Source organism: Terrapene carolina, unplaced genomic scaffold, assembly GCF_002925995.2.
Source record: "Terrapene carolina triunguis isolate 2854851 unplaced genomic scaffold, T_m_triunguis-2.0 Scaffold21586, whole genome shotgun sequence".
Lineage (NCBI taxonomy): Eukaryota > Metazoa > Chordata > Testudines > Emydidae > Terrapene > Terrapene triunguis.
Genome location: NW_020685937.1, coordinates 2848 through 17448, shown reverse-complemented (window position 1 = coordinate 17448; position 14601 = coordinate 2848). Strand labels below are relative to the sequence as shown.

The window sequence follows — 14601 nt, the reverse complement described above, 5'->3', positions numbered from 1 at the left end:
ATCTCAGTCAGCAACGTCTCATAGGCTCTTCTTTTCGCCTCTCCTGCATGGCGGGGCTCCGCCCTCAACCCTCTTCCCATTACACCTTTAGCATTACAACCAAAAAGCACCACTGGCAACGGCACCTGACATAGTCACTCTGCACAGCAGACTCTGGCCCCTCCCCAGCCCTAATACCACAGAGCCCAGAAAACTAGAGTGGTACAGATGAGGAATAGAGTGCCATAATTGTTCACTCACAGCCAATCATGGAGAAGACAGAAAGCGGAGGACTGTTCATCTCTGCTTACAAGGATGTCCAGGCTGCTCAGATCCTCTTCTTCTAGCTTCTCCTCTGGCTGGGGCTCCTGGATGATCCCTCCACAAACACAGCATATAACCCAAGCAGGAGCCATCACTGCCCAAAGTTCTATTGGTGTATGAGATACTGCCCTCCCTCTCCCATCCGCTGTAGATCAGCCCCACTTGATGAACAGTGACAGTCAACTCCCACAGTCACCTCACCACTACCAATGGAGGATCTAGTATCCATCGTGATTCTCTTCCCCCTCCCAATGCCCCAGTGGGATGCAGACTCTCCAGACCAAGCCTGTGAGCATGCACCATTGCCCATGTTCTATGCAAGGAGTCAGTACAAGGAGAGAGAGAGAGAGAGACACGCATGTTGGCAAACATATGAGAACTCAGAGAGAGAGAGAGAGAGAGAGACAGACAGACAGACACGCACATAGGAAGAAGGACAAACTCAGCACCAGTAGTCACCTTTCTGGTTCCAGGCCTCTGCTCAGGTGAACATGCTCCTCCCTGTCCTGGAAGATCAGCTGCTCCCAAGATAGGGAAATTCTCCCTCTGCACCCAGAACAAGGAGGAAAACTTTTATTACAAACCGAGCCCCACCTAAAGGGAAGCAGCCATCTGTACTCAGCCTTTACCACACATTTATCTTAGAGGCCACCTGGGGTATTTCTCAGAATGCAGCTGCCCTGGAGCAACAGTGACATCCGGTGGCCAATCACGGCAATGCACAGAGCATGTCCCCCATGCAGCAGCAGTGACGCTTGGTGGCCACTCGCGACAAAGCACAAAGCATTTTCCTCGTGTAGCAACAGTGACACTATGTGGCCACTCCGGGTAACACAGAAACCATTTCCCTCCACAGCGCTGCAATGACACTCGGTGGCCAGATGAGGAAATGCGCAGAGTGCATCTGCCCTGGAGAAGCGGTGACAGCCTGTAGTCAGCAGGGTCAGCACCAACCCCTTACTCATGGCGGGAGCTGAGGTGGGGTAGACAGAAACTTGTGGCAGCTGCATCCCCACCCTCCACCACCAGGCCTTGCCCCTCTCTGTGGCTCTTCCTCACTGAAGTGCAAGTCCCACCTCAGAGGCTCCAGCCCTTCACCAGCTCAGAGGCCACAAGCTGGAAGCCAGAGCCAGGCAGGGTGGGACGACTGCTGCGCTAGGTGGAGCAATGATGTGGGCAGCCACAACGCTCCCCTATTTTGTCCTTGTGCTGGTTGGTGTCCCAGGGCTGTGGCTGCTTCTCAGTTCCCTGCCGCCCTTCAACCGCTCACAGACCTCAAGAGCCACCTGCGTGGGGGTCCGGCTCCAGGGCCAGCATAGCCCTCAGGGAGCCAGGCATCTCCAGCCTTCTTCTCTAGCAGCAACTGAGCACCAGGGGAGCCACACAAGGGTCTCCTTTGAAACAAGGACGCACGCCATTGCACGTTGCGTAACAGACTCATCATTAATCCTCAGAAGGCCAATCCGGATCTCCAGAAGCTAAGCCCTAATGTGCTAGCATCCGGAGCTCCAAAGCCACTAGCCCTTCCCTCTTTGAGACCATCTGCCTCCATCTGGCTTTGCAGCCCCAGTGGCGAAGCAGACCCAGCTGCTCACACATGGCAGTCCACCCCCAGCCCCTGGGTGAAGCGGTGTTTGGATGGGCTTGTGGAAAGCAATTCTCAGGCCCATGGACAAAACTCATTTAATTGTAAAACAAAACTTGACTCATGACAAAGTGCGATTGGCTTCAGGCAACAGTAGTTTATATAAAAGGGAAGGCTGCCCCATCGGGGAACTGAAACAACTGCATGTGACTTAAGTGGCCAATCACAGAGCTCCAACAACTAATTCCAAGCTCTGATGAGCTGTATGAACAACCCCAGTGGCCGAGATGCATCTGCATAAAATCTCTGTCCAGCCATTTCCAGCAACAAGCAGATTTGTAAGGATGGGCAAAGGCAGAGCAGGGCAGAGCACGCCAGGCTGGCACAGCCCTTACCTTGCACCAGCAGGTTGATGATGGTATCAAAGCCCCAGGTGTTGGTGGTGGTGCAGGCGTAATACCCAGAATCCTCTGCTTTCACTGAGCGCAGGACCACTGTGCCGTTGGCCTGGATCAGCCGGTGCCCGTCCACCGGCACCGGGATGGCAGAATCTTCACTGCAAGGAACAAGAAATGCCAGCAGCTCATCAGCATAAATCCCTACTCGCGCCTCCCAGCAGCAAGAAGCTCCCAGCACATAGATGGGGCTCCAGAGCGTGTTGCCCCAGGAGCCCAAGAGCTGCCCAGATGGCATGTAGCGCTGCCTGGCCACTCTTCCATTCCACAGGCCAAAGGCCAGGCAGAGCCCCCAAACAAAAGGTCAGCTCCTCCAGGAAAAAGGACCTCTGGAGCTTTTCGCTTTTGCCACCTCCCTGCCACAGGATCAGGGCTCCTCCCGAGAGGCTGCACGGTGGGGAAAAGGTAGGCTTTAGTTACCTGTCCTTTGTCCATTTAATGGCAAGGGCCGGCTCCCCAACCGAACTGCATGGCAGCCTCACGTCCTTCATCCACGGAGTGGTGACAGTGCCGCCAAAGGAAATGATCTTGGCTGGGGCTGTGGGGGGAAGGGAACATCAGTCTGGCTGGACGAGCCACGCACACAGAGCCTGCCTATCCCACCAGTGCAGACCCCACCCTGCTGCACCAGGGGCTGAGATTCACCACCTTTGTCCATGCCGCAGAACCTGCTCCAAGCCAACGGCAGTCGGAGTAGCCGGCGCATCGCGAGGTGCTGGCTACGGCGAGTCCTGGAGACGAGGGGCCAACCCAGAGCCAGCACCAGGGCACGTGTCAAACCCGAGCCTGGATCCAGAGTGTGCAGTGGGCCCCCCAGGCTCTACACTGAGCCCAATCTAAATGCCAGATGACCTTGCCCCTCCCCCCAGGACTCTGTTACCCAGAGAGAGACCCAGCTCCCCTCCAATCAGCCCCACTGCCCCCCTGCCCCACCCCATCTGCCCACCCCACCCCACAGGCCCTGCCGCACCTTTCCCAGCAGGCTCAATGGTGACCTTTTCACTGATGTTGCCGCAACCCGCCGAGGTCACGGCCGCCACCCACAGCATGTACTGCTGCCCGCGGTTGAGGTGGGTGATGCGGTAGAAGAGTTGCTCAGGGCTGGTCTCGTACTCTCTGGGGGCCTGGCGGGGGGAAGTAGGGGACGCAGCTGGTTAACCAGGACAAGGTGAACACCCTTTTATGCACCTCTTTCTGCCCATGCTTTGATGCAGCCACCAACCCCCCCCCCCCCCCCCCTCGCCCCCCCCCCCCACCACCACCACCACCACCACCAGTACGGCCATACGAGTCATAGCAACAGTCTGGGCAACCTAACCCCTGCTCAGACAAGTCCTTGCTTTTAGGGACCACCCCAGATTATCCTTGTGTGAGGCCACCATCTCGGCTGACCCCAACGATCAGACAGGGACCTGCAGAGATAAACGCTGGAGCTTTTGCTAATGAGCACAGACTCCACTGCTGGGGCGGACCAACCCACAGAGATCGGGCACAGAGGGACAACCTGTAACACAGCTACATTTAGGGAGTGGGCAGGCAGGCACTCCAGGCAGGGCTATTTGCCAGGAAAGTTTCCCTAAAAAGTGGTGGAAGCCCCAGCATTTTGGGTATTTTTATCTAGATTAAGCAAATTGTTATATGTTATTATTTACTACAGTGCTCTTCACTATCTTTGAAGTGGGGGCCACTTTGGGAAAAAACCTTCAATGTGAGAGCCGGATGGGGCCGAGGGGTTCGGACTGTGGAAGGTGGCCCAGGGTAGGGCGGGGTGGGGGGTGAGGGCTCTGGCTGGGGCTGAGGGGTCTGGGGTGGAGCTGTGGATGAGGGGTTTGGGGTGTGGGAGGGGCTCAGGGCTGGGGCAGAGGGTTGGGATGCGGGGGGAGAGCTCTGGCTGGGGGTTCAGGCTCTAGGGTGGGGCCAGGCATGAGCAGTTTGGGGTGCAGGCAGGCTGCCCCAGGGCTGGGGCCAGAGGACTCCCCCCAGCAGGAAGGCCGACAGGGAGGGAGCAGGGAGCTCCGGAGAAGGGCCCTCTCTCCCCCTTGCCGACAGCAGGGAGTTCCGGTCCCGGGGAGAGGCCCACAGCAGCCCTGCAAGCCCCAACTTGCTCCCTTCTCCAGTTCCCGCCCACCCCCTACCTCTCTCCTCTTCAGGTCCCTGCCGCATGGCTCTTTAGAGCTGCTGCACAGCTAGTTATAGCCAGCTCCGTGGCCGCGCAGCTTAGAGGGAACTTAGCGCACTTAGGGTCGATGGGAGCCGCCACTGGCTCGCGGGCCTTGCAATGCAGAACACTGATTTATTATCTGAATTATCGTAGCAAATGGCCCATAACCCCATTGTGCTAGGCGCTGTACGCAAAGGGAATAAAGAGACAGTCCCTGCCCCTGCCCCAGTCTATGCCATCTCTAACATTAACAACTCCTGGCTAATGTCCTATGTAAGGAACAGCCCCAAATCCCTGCCTTTGCATCTCTTCTGAACAACCCGGGGATAGCAACACTTGCTTCTCCAGCCCCATGACGCACCCAAACAACTCTGTAGTTCAGTTAACACACAGCTGCAGGGGCTGGGGGCGCTGCCCTCACAGGTGTTCCCCTTACCTTGCGCTCTGATGGGCTGGGAGCACAGAGCGCAGTTTGTATGGGAGCAGGGCAGCAGCAGCTGCTCCTGAGGACTTCCAATAAAAGTCATAAGAACTTAAGAATGGCCCTACCGGGTCAGACCCAGGGTCCATCTAGCCCAGTATTCTGTCTTCCCACAGTGGCCAGTGCCAGGTGCCCCAGAGGTAATGAACAGAACAAGGAATCATCAAGTGATCCATCCCCTGTCGCCCATTCCCAGCTTCTGGCAAACAGAGGCTAGGGACACCATCCCTGCGCCTCCTGGCTAATAGCCATTGATGCATTTATCCTCCGTGAATTTATCTAGTTCTTTTTTGAACCCTGTTATAGTCTTGGCCTTCACAACATCCTCTGGCAAGGAGTTCCACAGGTTGACTCTGCATTGTATGAAGAAATACTTTCTTTTATTTGTTTTAAACCTGCTGCCTATTAATTTCATTTGGTGACCCCTAGTTCTTCTCTTATGAGAAGTAGTAAACAATACGTCCTTATCTACTTTCTCTACACCAGTCATGATTTTATAGACCTCAATCATATCTCCCCTCAGACGTCTCTTTTCCAAGCTGAAAAGTCTCAGTCTTATTAATCTCTCCTCATACGGAAGCCGTTCCATACCCCTAATCATTTTTGTTGCCCTTTTCTGAATCTTTTCCAATTCCAATATATCTTTTTTGGGATGGGGCAACCACATCTGCACACAGTATTCAAGATGTGGGCATACCATGGATTTATATAGAGGCAACATGATATTTTCTACCCTATCTTTTAACCAGTTACCAATCCATAAGAGCACCTTCCCTCTTATCCCATGACAGCTTACTTTGCGTAAGAGCAGGGGTTCTCAAACTGGCAGTTGGGACCCCTCAGGAGGTCACAAGGTTATTACATGGGGGGTCACGAGCTGTCAACCTCCACCCCAACCCCCGCTTTGCCTCCAGCATTTATAATGGTGTTAAATATGTAAAAAAGTGTTTTTAATTTATAAGGTGGGGGTCACACACAGAGGCTTGCTATGTGAAAGGGGTCACCAGTACAAAAGTTTGAGAACCACTGCATAAGAGTCTTTGGTGAGGGACCTTGTCAAAGGCTTTCTGAAAATCTAAGTACACTATAGCCACTGGATCCCCTTGCTCCACATGCTTGTTGACCCCCTCAAAGAAGTCAAGGTTTAGTGGTCCAGCACCTCTCCCTGTTGTCTGCGTATGTCCCCAAGGAGGGAGGATTATAGCAGGCAGGCAGGAGAGACACGGGAAGGTGGGTGTGGTCAAGCTCTGGAAACACACCAGGCCCCTCGCTGGTATGTAAAGGGAAGCTAGCAAAATCTGCAACCCCCCCATCAATCTTCCCCGCCGCCACATCCCCTTCCTCTGCCGAGGATCCATCAGCCCGAGGAGGTAGAAGGGTAGAGATGAGAGAGCCACCCCCCGCCCTCACAATCACTGGAGAGGCCAGGTACACTCAGAGCAGCTCGCTCTCTCTGTGTTGGTTTGCTTGGCTCTAGTTTCTGAAAGCTAATTCAGCGTCGTTTGGCATTTCTCAATGCCGGTGTAAACTGGCTGGTGTCGTCATTTCTCCAGGGAGCCCAGTTCCGAGGTTCAGGAACAGATGGTGGCATCAGTGTGATGTGTTCCTGCGATATCGCACTTCCGAGGGCCCACGGTCCCGCCTGCCGATCTATAGCAGGAGCAAGGCAGGCTGGGAGGGCAGGAGCCCATGATGGCCCGATGAAAAAAAACCCAACAATTTGCTTTGTGGCTGCTCAGTGTGAAACATGCAACAAAACTTTCGCCTCATCCAGCGCAAAATTCAATGTCAAAAATACTGACCCCATGTAATGGCTCCCCACACCTCCCATGCTCAATTCTTCGTCTCCCTCCCACTGGCTGTACTGCACAGGGCCCTTCCTCACTCACCTCTCTGCAGAGCATGCAAAAATGCTGGAGCTCAGAGACAGGTTTATTTCCAATAAATAAATGCATAAAGTCACCCCACCCCCAAACCCACTCCACTCACATAACGAGCTGCCCCAGTGCAACCATAACTGCCTCATTCGCATTTAGGACTAGCCCTGCTCCCGTGCCCTTGGGACATCAAACAGACCAGAGAAGAAAAACTCAGTGCCAAGCCAGGTTTCCACTTGTTCTCTTCCACGCAACAGACCGTTGGAAAGGAAATCAGCAGAGCAACATAGCAACCACAGGACTCACTGTTGCACACAAGAGAACCATTTGGTAGCAGCAACTTCCAGGAATTGAGGGCACTAAAGAATTGAGGACAATCTGTGGCAAGAGGCATTCCTGATCTTGCGGGAAGGGAGGAGGAGATAAGAGATGGGGAGTTGCTCTCGTTACTAGTAGCAGTACTATGGTGCACCGAGCAGCTCCGATTGAGATCAGGGCCCACTGGGCTAGGTGCTGTAGAGTAAGAGGGAATCACTGCCCCGAAAAGCTTATAGTCTAAATAGACAAGACAGACCAAGGGTGGGAGTGGGACGAACACAGTGACAGAGCTGGTATTCGAGAGCAAGGCTCCTGACTCCCAGAGCAGTGCCTTATCTACCGGGCCACACTGTCTCCCTCTCCAATTCTTCCCTGAGGGAGGGCTCGGAGAATAGCAGAATCACTTTTGTAGGCAGCCCCTGGCACTAAGGATGCATGAGCCACCAAAAGAGTGGCTAACTATGGCTGGACTAGGGGTAACAGAGATCCTTGATGAGGAGCCTCATGGAATGCAGCGGCTGTTATCCTGTGCTCAGACAATGCAGCCAGCGCGTTACAGCCGCTGCTCCTGGCAGTGATAACAGGGAGAACTTACAGGAAATCCGGCGTGCAGAGGCTCCAAGAGATCTATGGCCACATGCAATGTTAGTCTTGGTCACCAATGAACCCCCAGGCACTAACACTCAGGCCCTCCACTTCACAAAAACTACATGTCGCTGACACTGGAGCTAAACGAGAATCTCTGGCTTTTACATCACTAGGGACGTTTCTCCCATTTGTGGGTGAGCCAGAAGAGGGCAGGGGCACACACACACACATACACACACACACGACCACGTGCAATGGATACGAAAGCCATTGACTCTGGAGCAGTGAACCTGCTCCAGAAAAGCCCCCTAATGAACAGGGACTGTGTAACGGAGCAAAGACTCACCAGCGCAGTGCCTCCTGCTGGTCGTCTTGGGAATTAGCTCAACTCCAGCTCCGGAGCACCCTCTGCAGGCTGGTGTCTCGCCTGCCACTGGCCCCGTGTCCCTCCCAGAACCCGGTGCCCTTTACCTCGGGGTTCTGCCCCAACAGTACCCCCACGCTCTGGGTCTCCCCTTCCAGGGCAACCCCCAACCCTTTAAACCCACCTTGCCTCAGTGGCTACTGCCAGTCGTTATCTAGCCCCCGCTCGCTGGGGCAGACTGCAGTCTGTAATGGCCATTCATCGTTGGCAAGGGGTTAGGACCTGCTGCCTTTGCCTATTCCCAGGCTGTATCTCTGCAGCCCCAGTACCTCTGTAGGCCTTCACCAAGGCCTGCAGCCTGGGGTTTTTACCAGGCTGGAGCTCCCCAGCTCCCTTGCCCTTTTCCCCAACAGTGCTCTGCTTCGGTACCTTGTTCCCAGGCAGCCAGCCCTGCCCACTCCAGGGCTAGAGAGAGACTCCTACAGCTCTTGGCCCACAGCCCTCTTATCAGGGCCAGCTGTGGCCTGACTGGGCTGCCCCCAGCTGTGGCTGCCTCCCCAATCAGCCTAGCTTGGCTGCTTTTAACCCCCTGTTCTCCAGGAGTGGGGCAGCTGCCCCACTACAGACTGGCACAGACTTCCTGAAACCAGAGGAGGCTGAGTGCCAAGCTGGGATATAAGGCACCTTCCAGGGCCATTGCTCCTCATTATCACGCCACCATAAGGGCATGAAAATGCTGCTCTACCAACTGTGAAACAACCCGGAGCCATCCACCTAGCCCATCAACAACATGTTGTTTGTCTGGTATGCTACTCACAGGGGAAGGGATGGGCCGTGAGGGAGAGGGAATTCAACAATTAATTTTCTAGTCTATGGGATGGATATTTTGTTTAAATATATATATATATATACACACACATACAGACCCATATATGTAAAAACACTTACGTGTGCATGTGTATACACACACAGACACACACTATTCATATGTTTGTGTGTGTATACACCTATCTACATATTAGATATATTTACATATATTGTAACATACACACACACACATAATATATAGTGTATATTGTGGCAAATTGCCGGCACTACTATGATGGGTCTCGCGCTCTCTCTTCTTGTGTGTGTGGGGGGGGGTTTCCAGGGCACCGTTTCTTGCCCCTGAACCAGGATATTAACTGCCCCACTAGTGTCCTACAGGAGGGGAGTGAAGAGGGAGGGACCCGGGCCCGCCCTCTACTCTGGATCCCAGCCCAGGGGCCCTAGGGATAGTGGTAAACCACTTGAACTAGTGGTTCCTTCCCCTGGGCTACTTCCCTCTCCTGCCCTTCAGCTTGTGGGGGCTTCCTGCCCTCCCTCTGCACAAGCCAGGTGTCCCTTTACCTAGGGTCTTGGTCTTCTTAGCCCACCGCCGCACTTCTCCAACCTTTCCTCTGCTTCCCTCCGAACCGCTCTCTGCTCAAACACCAATCCACTCTGTTTCTACTCCTTCGAACTGTTCTCTGCTCCAACATCAATCCACTCTGCTCTAACTCCTTCCCCTGTCTGATTGATGTTGTCAGGTGACTGACTTCAGGTGCTCTAATTGGCTTCAGGTGCTCTAATTAATCTATAGCAAACTTTCTTCCCTCTACAGGGAATAAGGCTCCCTTCTAACCCTCTCCTGCTGCCCTCTGGCCATGCTGTATCACAATATATGTATAAAATGTAATATTTATATATGTATAATTTTTTAACCAAATGACAGTTTTAACATTATGCCAAGAAAACAATATCGGATGCCAGCGGTTTTACCAGTTGCTTAGATGAAAAGATTGTGTTGCCCTGGAAACCAGAGGCTTAGATATTGAAATGAATTTGAGAAGGAGCTTTTGATAAGCCCTAGTTTGCAAACCTCCTGTCAACCTCTCCCCTCATGAAGACGGGATGGGACCCTGTTTAATTTTTATTTTAATTTCGGTCAGCTGCTGGTAAGAGAAATGTCTCCTAAATTAGCCCCTTTGAAATCCGTGCAGGGACGAGGTGTGGGATGGGTGATGGAAGGTAATAAACAGATAGGGAGATTATGATCCAATGCAAACTGTACACACATTTATTTGCAGAAATCCCTCTGTAACAGGAGTGTGAGTACCTGCACCGTGTGTGGAGCTGAATCAAATCGACCTTCATCAACAACACTTGGCTCTATTATTAATATTTTTCCCAATTAATCCCTCTCCCCTGCTCTATGCAGCAGCAACACCCAGTTCTGGGTCCCGCTACTGTGAATCCCGCTCCAGCAGGAGCAGCTGCTTTGTTTTAGATCCTTTGCTTTTCCTTCCCCCTCCCCCAGCAAAGTAGAAATGGCATCAGTCTAGAAACCAGTCTACACCTGCCCCATGGAAATGGGGACACGAGCCCTCATCTTCTCTTAGGAGTTGGCAGAAGATCAACTGCCACAACTGGACACAGCCTGGGTGCTGGGAGGGGCCAAAGGGGCCCAAATGGGCATGTGCTTGCAATGCAATAGAAAAGCCTGAAGCCTGGGCAAGCTGGGGCTGGTACATTATGGAGCAGGGATCGCCACTCTGTGCCCGAACCTCCATACTGCAGAGCACCCAGAACCAGAGAGTGACCAACCGAGGAGATTCAGAGCAGAACAATAACGGTTCAGGGACAGAGGGAGCCCACAAAGAGAGAGAGGGCAAGAGCCAAGGCCAAAGGGTCCAGGGCTCAGGACCTAAACTCTAGCACCTGTATAAACGCAGCCTGAGGTCCTGACGGGATGCAGCGACCTGAGTCTACTGGTTGCTCGGCACCTGGACAAACCAGGCCACTGACATCTAGGCGCTGGGCTTGAGGCTCCCAAATTCAAACAATTTGCTTAAGGCTGGGATTTCCCAAGGGAGGCAGGCACCCAGCCAGCGCCTATTGAAATCGTATGGGATTTGTGCACCAATTTGCCTCAGCTCCTTTGGGAATCCCAGCTGGAGTGGATCCCCAGGACACAGTTTCGCTAAAATAGAGCGAGGGGTGTGTAGGGAGAGACACAAGAGCTGTGCGCACACAGTGACTCCTTCCTTAACGGAGAGCAGGGCAGACGAAGATCAGCTGCTTAATCAAGCTGGGTCTTCTGAAAGGTGCAGGAGACCCCTCCTCTATGCACCAGGGGATACTCCTGTGTAGTGCTCCAGGGGCTTGTCTACTTGGGGAGTTATTCCTGATTCACATCGTGTGTATTCTCTTATTCCAGAATAAGAGTGCTCACACAAGCGGTTAATCAGGAATAGCTAGTCTGCTTTAAACTCTCACTTAATCCAAACCAACTTCCTGTGTAGACAAACCCTGAGACAGGGAGGATGTCTAGTTTAGGAGACTTCCTGTGCAGGCTTCCCTTTGTCTGAAGAGGGTTGACTGTCGGGAGGAAGAGGAGTGGGTGTAACTAGGAACAGGGGATGAAGCTGAGCAAAAAAAATGATTTAGTTGGGGATTAGTTCTATTTTGAACAGGGGGTTGGACTAGATGACCTCCTGAGGTCCCTTCCAACCCTGATATTCTATGATTTTATGAAAGGAAATTTTATACAACCGTGTCCCCTAAGGAAGTTCCCGAGAGACAGGATGGAGAAACCCACGTCCCACACATAGCAAGAACCAATCCCGCACTGACCCAGTAGGATGGACCCGACAGGACCAGCTGGGCTATCTCCTCTGATTTCTGAGGTGCGGTATCGAGTTGTTTTGCTTTCAGTGGGATATTTTCACACTGCCTGACACGGCCTCCCTGACACACACCTGCAGCTGGAACATCGCTCAGATATTTACTCCAACGAGGTTTGTAAACAACAGAACATGAAAATCTATAAAACATGAATCCACTAAGCAGCTTGTTTTAGACAGAGTCGGGCATGGTAGATGAAGTGGAAGTGTCTGCAGGTAGCACAGACCCGGAGCGGATTGATACCAGACGCAAAGAGCCTAAATCTTCCATGGGCCAGGCTCCTTGGAAATGTCAGGGCAGATGTACGGTGGCAGGGCACATTCCTCTGTTTTCCCCTTACACTAGAAGTGATCCGGGATCCCAGCTCAGTTCTTTAAAGGTTCCCCCTCTCACTCCTGGAGTTGGTCTATTCCTTTTCAACTTGATGCTACTAGTTTAAGAGAAGCTTCCTCCACCTACATGGCACATCTCCCTGCCTGGCCTGCAGCCAGGGAGCTGTGCAATGGAAGAGGAAGGGCAGCCCTATCAAACAGTCTGGGCTTCTCATCTCTAGAAGTAGGAATTCAAGTGAGTTCACGTTGGGGAAGGGGCTGAGGGTGAGTCATTTCTGTAGGGGGAGGGCGTCCTTCAGCTCTGCCCATTTCAGAATAATTAGCAGCCTGTGGAGCAGAGAGTCAGAACTGGGGTACCAGGGGCTGCTGGGGATCAGGACTCTGGGGCACCAGCAGAGCTTGGGAGGGAGGAACAGTGTTCTCTGGAATAATGGGGATGCTGCAGGTCAGGGCTGATGGGCAGCTGATGCAGCCCTTGTCTGCTGTGTGCCTGGCTCTCCGCTCAGCCTCTCAGTCTTACTGAGGACTAACATTCACCCCCGCAAATGTGTGCGCTATCTTGCTCTCTCTCACGCACGTGCGCTGGCCTCTTTCTTTCTGCCCACAAATTTCCTGCAAGAAGACAAGGGCTCCTGACAAGCTCTAAACACAAGAAATGCTGTTGCACGGGACACCAGGGCCTGTTTGTTGAAGATGTCACCTAAGTAGAACAAACAAAAGACTGCCTCCGCTCTGGAGAATTCCCCAGGACCCGGATAAATCCCCCATCCAGAAACTGTGTCAGGAGGGGTTCAGTGCCTGCAGGCTGCACTGACTGGGGGACCGTACAGGAGACATCTTAAAATGTATCTTGTGACTTGGTTGCTTTTTAAAAGCACAAGCGATCCCTGACACCAGTGCTGAGTTTACACCCATAAACCACTGACACCACAGCAATAAATGTACAAGTGGAGGGGAGTCTAAGACAGAAACCATCTGTGGTGCATTCAGAACATTCACCAATGCTCAAGAAATACACTAATCCATCGTAAAAACAACTGATTCACTTTAATACGCAGGGCAGTGGGCTTCTGCTATCACTGCTAAGAGGTGCCTTTAGATTATGAGCATCAGGAATGCATAGGGCCAGATGAGCAAGAGGCAATAAATGCAAAATGCTAGACAAACGTTATGTCCCCTTCCTCGGGATGGTCCATGCAGAGAATAACAGCCCACTACTCCTATCTGCTAACAGTTACTTGTTTAGGTCGAGTGGCAGGGACTTGTGCCCTGGGTTTGACTCTAGTGGGGCAGGTTGTTAAATAAACAAGGGGTGACAGCTAGGAGTGTGAGAAGGCGCCTAGGCTTTCCCACCTGCATTTCCATTTGACCCATTAGCTCGTGTAGCTGAGGGGCCCCCAGGTGCTTTCTGACCCCTTGAGCACTGAGCTGAAAGTTTCCCAGGTCCCTCCTACGGCAAGCCCAGTGTGCCCGTTTACCACATCCGGTGCCAGGCTGCTAGGCAGCCCAAGGCGGCTCTGCTAGCTGGGGGTGCATATTGGGAGTGGGGGGCCAGGGTGTTTTCATGCATGCCCTCCAGGGGTGCATGCAGTCTCTTCTGAGCAGAAAAGTTAATTCCTCACTGCCAAGCACCCGCCCAATCACCCACGCTCCCTCGTGTCCTACTTACCGGCTGTCCGGACCCAGGGCTGGAGCAGAAGATGGTGTACTTCCGGATGATCCCGTTCGGCTTAGCTGGGGGAAGCCAGGACACGACCATGCTGCTGGCAGAAGACGGGAAGGCTTTTATCCCGGTGGGGGAGCCTGGAACTGAGCAAGAGACAATTCATTTTAGACCCAGCAGCTTCAGCAAAGCCAGCTAGATCCACCACGACCTCCTGAGCAGGGCGCTGATTCCTCCTCCCCGTGAGGGGAAAGGCCAGACCGCTCTTCCTGCATGCCCAGTGTCTGCAGGCATTCACATCATTTGAGGTCTTGTTCTAAGAGGAATTCCTTATAACCAGGAATGCCACAATTCTAGCAGGCGTCAATGCTGTGGAAGAACTGGCTCTGGATCCTGCCCTGGCTTGGTGTTGGATGCAGATGCTATATTGGCACAGGACCACTTTGGCTGCACAAAATGGAGGAAAGCTATTCTGGAGGCTGCATGTAGGGTACCTCCACTGCCGCAGGGCTGAGCCTTTCACCCTCCCATGCCAGGGAGGGAAGATGCTGAGTCAGCCAGAGGGGCAAAGGAAACAAGTCCAGTGGTGGACAATCTGTCCTACCTTTCATTTTGGGTTCAGCGCTTGGCTGGGGAAGTGGGAAGCACCTGGGCTGGGGCTTTCACAGAACCATAGGAATGTGGGGCTGGAAGGGACCTTGATAGGTCATCTAGTCCTTCCCCTGCTGTCACGGAGTCCCCGGGCGATGCTCTGGAACTGCTCCCCACA

General features: G+C 53.1%; 1 protein-coding gene and 1 long non-coding RNA gene across 2 annotated transcripts; both read right to left on the bottom strand.

Annotated features, from left to right (window-relative positions):
* Positions 1-327: 327 nt before the first annotated feature.
* Positions 328-2411, bottom strand: LOC113408665. The gene is made up of 3 exons (XR_003370342.1): positions 2284-2411; positions 763-849; positions 328-358 (listed from the first exon to the last, which is right to left on the bottom strand). It is a non-coding gene; the product is annotated as an uncharacterized LOC113408665 (long non-coding RNA).
* A 348-nt stretch (positions 2412-2759) lies between these two features.
* On the bottom strand, positions 2760-14007 carry LOC113408664 (Down syndrome cell adhesion molecule-like protein 1 homolog). Its single transcript, XM_029913970.1, has 3 exons — positions 13839-14007; positions 3314-3467; positions 2760-2881 (listed from the first exon to the last, which is right to left on the bottom strand). Exons 1-3 carry the CDS (start codon positions 13926-13928, stop codon positions 2760-2762), a joined length of 366 nt encoding a protein of 121 aa, XP_029769830.1. The 5' UTR covers positions 13929-14007.
* Between the last annotated feature and the right edge of the window lie 594 nt (positions 14008-14601).

Bases quoted from the DNA above. Each gene is read 5' to 3' on its own strand.
- LOC113408664 (XM_029913970.1), bottom strand. From the start codon at position 13,928: ATGGTCGTGTCCTGGCTTCCCCCAGCTAAGCCGAACGGGATCATCCGG. The intron at 3,468-13,838 runs GTAAGTAGGACA...TCCCCCCGCCAG, and splicing joins GCCCTGGGTCCGGACAGCCG to GCCCCCAGAGAGTACGAGAC. The intron at 2,882-3,313 runs GTGCGGCAGGGC...TTCCCCCCACAG, and splicing joins CATTGAGCCTGCTGGGAAAG to CCCCAGCCAAGATCATTTCC.